Raw genomic sequence first — 8,572 nt, 5'->3', positions numbered from 1 at the left:
TTAAATTTATATAATATAATACGTACTTTTGAACTTTGCTAATTCATAGTTCATGCTTCTCACTAGACATGGGTAATCTCAACTCCGCGAAGTGATCTGACTCACTAGATCCAGCTCCGGTGTCGTACCGCATCCGCTTTACTGAATCCGACTCCTTTATTGACTCCGGTTCTTTCGAGCGATTATTAATTTATCTATGGCGATCCGCCCCGCTCGGTTCGGTCGTCGGTGTCGGTACGGTACTGCGGTACCCACCCGCTGACTGAACTGAAGTACAGATTCGTGAGAGAGAGAAAGATTCGTTCGTTAGTCCAAGTCCGAGTACCGAACCGAACCGACCAACCAAACATAGATAATAAGATCCAAGTCCAAGATCCGATCCGCAGGGCTACTACGAACCGAACCGACCAACCAAACATAGATAATAAGATCCAAGTCCAAGATCCGATCCGCAGGGCTACTACGAAACTCCAAAATCGAAGTTCGTGTCGTACGTTCCCTCTGACACTTATACTATTTAATACGAGCGCGAGAGGGACGGTACGATACGAACTTCGAGTTTCGTAGTAGCCCTGCCGATCCGATCCGAGCCGAGCGAGAGCGAAAGCAGGCGGACGGAGCGAGTCAGTGTGAGTGAGCGTGACGGCGATCACGAGCGAGGCGAGCCGCTCGATCCAGTCGGAGTTAGTAACTCCGGAGTCAATAAGATTTGAAAGGAGTCATTAAGAGATTCGGATCCGCTTGAGGTTCTGACTCTTTTGAATCTTCAGATCCGGATTTACCCACCTCTAAACCGAACCGACCAACCAAACATAGATAATAAGATCCAAGTCCAAGATCCGATCCGCAGGGCTACTACAAACCGAACCGAACCGAGCCGACCAACCAAACATAGATAATAAGATCCAAGTCCAAGATCCGATCCGCAGGGCTACTATGAAACTCCAAAATCGAAGTTCGTGTCGTGCGGTCCCTCTGACACTTATACTATTTAATACGATACGAACTTCGAGTTTCATAGTAGCCCTGCCGATCCGATCCGAGCCGAGCGAGAGCGAAAGCAGGCGGACGGAGCGAGTCAGTGTGAGTGAGCGTGACGGCGATCACGAGCGAGGCGAGCCGCTCGATCCAGTCGGAGTTAGTAACTCCGGAGTCAATAAGATTTGAAAGGAGTCATTAAGGGATTCGGATCCGCTTGAGGATCTGACTCTTTTGAATCTTCAGATCCGGATTTACCCACCTCTACTTCTCACGTCTTTATCGATATCGACAGTTTTTAACTTTAGCCACTCTAATAGTCTATGGTCTTTGTAGACTAGACGAGACGACAGTTCGAGTTCGGTTCGCCTCGAGGGATAGGGATAGCTCGATCGAGATCAAAATCACTTAATTTTGTTGAAATCTAATGTAATCTGTGATTAGTATTCGTAGTTCAGTGATTCGAGGTGTCTTGTGTTATACAAAAGTGAAATCTATTCTTCAACATACATTTTTATTTTAAAGACAAATCAAATTGCAATAATTATTTCAACTAAATTCGATATTACGCGAGTGGCACTTTCACAGCACAAATATTTCTTATTTTATAGTTAAGAAATATTCGGTGTTCATGCGCGAGCTTTTCCTTAAAACACCATCGTTATATTGTTTATCGTTTCTTCAACATTAGTCGTTCTATTCTGTTTGTGCAACAGTGTGTTGAATCGATATTGTATTAGTGCAATAACCCTAATTGTTCTTAAATGAGTGTGCATATTCTCTGTTCACGATGAGAATGATACATTAGCTTTTATTATAATGGGCCTGAATTGCTGATAAAGGTTAAAGAAATCTAGTAGGTGTTTGAAACTCACTGGTAAGCTCCTAAGTTCTCTATATAATATTTACTTGTTACTAACATAAAAATTATGAGTAATTTCCAGTAATGTTTCCAGTATTATGAAAACAAAATTGTATCAGTTATTCCACACTAATGCCCTTCTTTATTATTTAACACAACTTTAAAATAAATTATGGTATATATGTATGTAACAAACTATTACTTTAATAAATTTCATGGTTCATTAAATTTGTTACACATAACCATGGATAATGTGACACCTTTTCGCTTACTATTGAATCGAATAGAACAATATGTTCTATGTCGTAATTTTTTCAGTCATTGTAAAATCATTTGGAAGCATAATAGCTCTTTCCATCTAGGTGTTTGTAAAATAAAAACTTATTGAATGTCAACTATGACCTTTCATTTGTCAGAAAGGCTTACATTTGTACTCTTTGTATGCCTTGTTCCATGTTCGTTTAGGCTTGCTAAAGCTGTGTGCAGTTCTCCATGCACAAAATATAAAGCCATTATACCTACAACACATTAAATATGTGTTAGTTAATGTAAAATAAAATACCTATAATGGTTTTTTTGTACCTGTGAACTTCAACATTTTATTACAAAGTTTTAAAGAGACCAGTGCCGGTTTTAGCACTTCCAGTGCCCTAGGCGAGATTCCCACGGCGCCCCCAACTTTTAGGAATTTTATAGAAGGTATAGGCTTCAGGTGCCTCTTTGCGTTTGGCGCCCTGGGCAGTCGCCCCACCGCTCCCTACCCTAACGGCGCTACTTAAAGGGACAGTAGTTTGTATAACCTCCTGAGTCCTGATATTTTTAATATACATTGTTTTACAGACCGACCAAGCTGAGCATTCTTTTTCTTACAATATTGATTTGAATATTATAAAGATAAAACCACAAAAGTATTCTGTGATAAAGGGAAAAAAATATTTGGCTACCGTAGCCTTTAACCAATTTTCTCATGCAAAAACTCCCACTTCTACAGTTGCTGACTTAAATTCTGTTAAATATGTACCCATTGGCATGCATTTGATCAATTCCAGGGTAGACAGCGCTAGTTCGCTCTGCAGAAATGCGTCGCCAGCCCCCTAGTACAGTAGGCAGCTAAAGTGCCCCAAACACACTATATACTTACCCGTAATATTTAACAGATTTAATGATTCATAGTTAACTATATACATTAAATATAATTGTTACGAGATGTTTACTGTGATTATTTTTAATGAGTTCCTGATCTGCAATGCAGTTGCCTGCATCATAATCACGGGTAGGCTATCAGGAACTGATTAAAGATAAATTGGTCCACATCCTGCAACAAATATATCACATGGTATTTATTTATTTGACTCAAATGGTGGAAAAGTTATGGAAATGTTTGTTTTTGGTCTAAACAAGATTTTTGACTGCAATATATTATTAATATTGTTATTAAATAGTCAGCCATACCATTAATATTAGCATTAGTGTAGTGTAATAATTCACATTGTACAATTCCAATCCAAAATGGTACCAATTAACAATAAATTTCAAGTATTATCTCAGTTGCCAATCAAATTAAGTAATGTAATAAAGGGTCATATAATTTATTAATTAATAATACATTTTATATAAGTATTACAATGGCATTCAAATATGATTGATAAGATGAAACACAAATATATATTTTTTATCATGTAATATTGGCATTCTTTGCTCTCTTCCTGGTTATGTTATTTAATGAAATCATGCATTGCTCCATTTTTTTCTTTTCATTTGAGGTTAGGATATAGTAATGTTAAATAGCTTGTACATTTTGACAGACAAACAGACAATCACACTTCCACAATAATAATTAAAAAATATAAAGAAATTTAAATCAAACAAACAGAATGTTCTTGCATCTATTACTTATCAATTACTTCATGTCCATACAGACAAAAAACACATGATTTAAATCAAATTTTTTGTGGCAAACAAATAAAACTATATCAAACTGAATATTAGACTAAAAATACCTTAATAAAGTCATGATAAAAAATACACTAAAACAAAAAAGACTTTCCAAAAGCGCCTAAACAACACTTTTTAAGCACTTTTCCTTTTTGAACAATATGTTTTATGTACTTATTTCTTAACAACACATGACTTTTAAATTACAAATGATTATATCAAATAGAAATAAAATTAGATTAATTTAAATCAAATAAAATACTTTTCCCCTTTTTACCCAAATTAGTCTTAGGACATCCCAATATAAATGGGATCTCAGCAGGTTACTGAACTGAAAGTGTTACTAATTTTGAATTTTTCAACAGCAAAGAACTATGGGCAAGTTTTCTGGTAAGAAATGTCGGCTGCTGTCCATGCTGTCGCTGACATGCAGCTTCTTCTTCGTGGAGCTGATTGTAGGCTATGTCACCAACTCTATGGCTCTGGTGGCTGATTCATTCCACATGCTGAGTGATGTGGCTGCATTAGTTATCGCCTTCTTATCAGTTAAAGTGAGTATGATTGTTTAATGTACACTCCTAATAGCTTGTTCTATTGTTAAATTCTAGTTTAAAAGGGTATCAAGATTATTTCCGCATGTAATTTCCTGGCTGTAAAATGTCACAAAAGTTGTAATTCCGAAAATGGGTTGTTCATCTATTACATGAGCAATGGTTGTAAATTTTGACCCCTCCGCATGGCAATGATTTTTACAAAATCTCTCAAGTTTCTGTATATAGTTAATCATAGGCAAGTAAATATTGCAGAGATTTACCAATCAAGCCCCGCCTTTGACTCCCATGTCATCAAAAATAAGCAAAGAGTAGACCCACCCCACTTTGCTTACTTAATACTCAAAAATGCTCCCAAAGTAGTCCTTTATTTCCTTTCTTTTCATACTAATAATTATCCTCTATTATACTACCAAAGGAACTACAGCGGATAATCCAGCAAAAAATTAGATGTCACAAATCACTCATTAAATGTCCCATGCTTCTGTCGCCTATACCACAAACAAGTTATACAATTCGCCTTACTCGTATTTGTCGCTTTTTTGTATGAGAAAGTTCAATTATGTTGATTTGTAGCACTTTTAATTTTAGTGGTACTTACAACTTTAAAATATTGTATATATTTTATGAAACAAACTTGAAATAGATTTAGGTAAGCACCTCTACTATATAGTATACTTATAACTATATTTGTAGTTAAGTGAGATCATCAATCAAAGTAAATTTCTACCATATTATCTTATTAGTTCAAACACAAAACTCAAAACCTATTATTAATGTTATTACATAACATTTTCTGGGTTCGGGATTCTGTACCTGCAGGGCTACTACGAAACTCAAAACTCGAAGTTCGTGTCATGCGATCCCTCTGACACTTATACTATGTAATACGAGAGCGAGAGGGACGGTTTCGAGTTTCGAGTTTTGTAGTAGCCCTCTGAAGGCAATAGTATTTTATGCAATTGTATCGTAATAGGGGTCGCTAAATTGATTAGTTGTAGGAGAAGGACTAAAAAATTATCTTTGAAACATTAAAACAATAAAACACTGTTCATTGTTTCTCAGGCCTAAATATACTTTATTTCTCGTAAAAAAAGTTGGCAACCCTAGACTGGGAATTCCCAGATAAACACGGAAAACGTATAACATTTTTTTAACAATTCATGAGATGTAACCCAAAAAGTCGGATTTAATATTTGTTTTGCGCCAAATCGCGAATAGCTCTTCTATTGACCAAACAAAGCAATATACCTATCGCCGCTTCTGATTTTCTGATGGGTTCTCGATGGGTCGGTAACGGCACAGAAAATCGCCAAGGTTTCAACCGGGATCCTTTCGACTGCCATAATTTTATAAGTCATAATGTAATGTTTGTCATAATTATTGTTAGTCATAATTTTTTTTCCCGCTGAAACCGTACATTTTTCATATTTTTTTAAATGGTTATCCTGTAGAACTCTATAGGTTAGGTTAGGTTTGTTTTATAACCATTCTGAAAAATAAATGGTTTCACAGAAAAAAATAATTATGTCAAACATTACATTATTTATGACTAACAATTTTCTACCAGTCGATATAGACCCGTTTCAACCATATAGTTCAATTAATCGTAATGGATCCTTAATTCGAGTCATTTGTCGCAAACAAGTGTACGTGTCAAAAAAAATTGGTGTCTTGAGTGAGTCAGTGGGTCTCTACGGGACATTGTGATTGACCAATCCGTGCCATCCAGGGGGGCTAGTACGAAATTCGAAAATCGAAGTTCGTACCGTACCGTACCGTCTCTCACTCTAGTTAATGTTAATGTTTAATGTTTAATCCATACTTAATATACTTAATTACTTAATATTACTTAGTATATTACTTAATTACTTAATCCATACTAATATTATAAATGCGAAAGTAACTCTGTCTGTCTGTCTGTTACGCTTTCACGCCTAAACCGCTGAACCGATTTTAATGAAATTTGGTACAGAGATAGAATAGACCTTGGGAAAGAACATAGGCTATCTTTTATCGTGAAAAAGAGGCTTTAAGGGGTTGAAAGTTTATATGGTGGAAGTTCGTCGCTGTCGAAGATAAAACCACGAAACTTGGCATTTAGGCACTTAATAAGAAATAATAAGTCGATATTTGTTTGAGCTTTTTTGAAAATTCGACCTGTGAGGGGGTGAAAGTTTATATGGAAGGTCGTCATTATCGAAGATAAATCAATGAATCTTTATTAAACTTGTCATTTCGGCACGTGATAAGAGATAAGTAAGTAGATATTTGTTCGCGCGTTCTTTTAAATAGTTCCTGTATGTTTATATTAAAATATTGTTTATATTTATAGTAATGTATTAAAGTAGGTTTTTTTCAGTAAACCGTAAAAGTTTCTATACATGTGCTATTATTGGCAAAATAGGTATTCTAAATAAATTAAATACTTCCCAAAGTTACTATTCCACAAAGACGAAGTCGCGGGCAAAAGCTAGTAAAATAATATAAGCGTCAGCGGAACGGCAAGATACGAAGTTCAAATTTTGTACTTCGTAGTACATATAGATAGGGCCTGGTAGATTTTTCAAGTCACTCGCATTTTTTCATAATGATAAATATCATGGGAGAAAAGAACTAAAGAACTTTATCTACATGCATATCATAACCTTCCTATTATATGTTCAGAAACGACTATCAAATGGCCTTTATTAAGAAACCTGGTATCTACGGGTGCATCTTAATGTTCACATTAAAGTACAGTGCATCTTAATGTTTACATTAAAGTATCGGTAATACTTTTTTTAACAATGCGTATCTGTACATATTGTAGAAAACTTATGACATGCATGTAGATAATAATTATTATTCAAAGTCAAAGTCAAAATACAGACCATATCTGAACATATTATAGAAAACTTATGATATGCATGTAGATAAAGTTATGTATGCGGCTATACATAATTAGGCATTAAAACACTCTTGTGATCTTATTATGAAACTCACCTTCGGCTCGTTTCATAAAACCACACTCGTACTTTAATACCTCTCATTATGCACCAGCCACATAAATAACTATTACTATGCATAACGTGACGTAGTTTAAACCACTCCACTCGCTAAAATAAGTGGACGACATTCTATAAAGTTTGCGATGTGCCCGTGTTTTCACGGGTGCGTATGAAAATAAACAAATTTTCATCACTTAAGCTCTGGAAGTAGGTTGCATTTAACTTGAAATTCGTGTTGTAAATTCGATTTACATCTTTAGGGATGTAAGTAAATTTAAAAATCGAATGGTGCTCCTTTGTGCCAAAGCCAAAGAGCGCGAGGTTATTAAAAAAAAAAGGGTTTGGCGCGATAAATTTTCTTCCACTCTGTTACAAATTGCGGTAAAACGGTTTTTCTTTATTTTTCTTTATTTCCTCGCATTTGTGATGAAAAGTAGTTTTCAACTCGAGTGTAAATGATCAATTACAACCCTTGTTTATCAATCTACTATTAAAATACATATGTGATTGGAATAAATAAATTCAAAATGCCGAAATTAAAAATATTTAGAATTTATAAAGTTATTTTACATAGTTAAACGTATATAATAATTAACTCTAATAATGGTTCTATTTAACTTATAGTACGTTTAGGCCTTAGAATATTATATAATGGTCAAAATATTATATAATACAGTGACATGATATATGGTAGTTCAAAATCACTAAAGTTAAAATAATTTTTCCGTGCTAGTACAAGAAAATCTAACATCGAAGGCTGTTGAATATTCCTTTAAAGTTTAACGGAAATCAAAAATAACACCATATTTATTTATATGATACTTAATTCGTTTTTGCTGCCAGAATTGACTACAATAGCTACATCACATTAAATTTAGATTAGAGCATGTCATAAGAACTCTGAGAACTCCATCCATGAAACGAAAGCAGTGGCTGTAGCCGAAATCGGCAAGAATGACAGACGTCATAATCATCATCACTTATACCGTCTTTTTTTCCACAGATGTCACCTAAGAAATGGTCAAAGAATACATTTGGCTGGGCCAGAGCTGAAGTCCTAGGTGCACTAGTGAACGCTGTCTTCCTTGTAGCATTATGCTTCAGCATCACAGTAGAAGCTGTCAAACGATTTTTTGACAACGATTACAAAATACACAACGAGAAGTTGCTAGTTGCAGTTGGTACTCTAGGGCTCGTGCTCAATGTGATAGGGCTGTTCTTGTTTCATGGTAAGTGGCCACCGTCTCAATTGTTTT

At 35.2% G+C, this 8,572-nt stretch overlaps 1 protein-coding gene across 4 annotated transcripts in view; it reads left to right on the top strand.

Annotated features, from left to right (window-relative positions):
• Window positions 1-8,572, top strand: part of ZnT63C (solute carrier family 30 member 1) — a 42,360-nt gene that overhangs the window by 10,456 nt on the left and 23,332 nt on the right. For 3 of the 4 annotated variants that reach the window (XM_074110852.1, XM_074110863.1, XM_074110869.1), the window contains exons 1-3: window positions 1,327-1,855; window positions 4,141-4,326; window positions 8,320-8,545. The exons of the other annotated variant lie outside the window; for it this stretch is intronic. In XM_074110852.1, the coding sequence (XP_073966953.1) occupies window positions 4,150-4,326; window positions 8,320-8,545 (403 nt within the window). In that variant the 5' untranslated portion in view covers window positions 1,327-1,855; window positions 4,141-4,149. Of the gene's footprint in view, window positions 1-1,326; window positions 1,856-4,140; window positions 4,327-8,319; window positions 8,546-8,572 lie in introns of those variants that run through there. 4 annotated transcript variants of the gene reach the window in all.

Source organism: Choristoneura fumiferana, chromosome 2 (genome assembly GCF_025370935.1).
Source record: "Choristoneura fumiferana chromosome 2, NRCan_CFum_1, whole genome shotgun sequence".
NCBI lineage: Eukaryota > Metazoa > Arthropoda > Insecta > Lepidoptera > Tortricidae > Choristoneura > Choristoneura fumiferana.
Note: the sequence above shows the minus strand (reverse complement) of the source record. Positions and strands in the feature narration are given on the sequence as shown.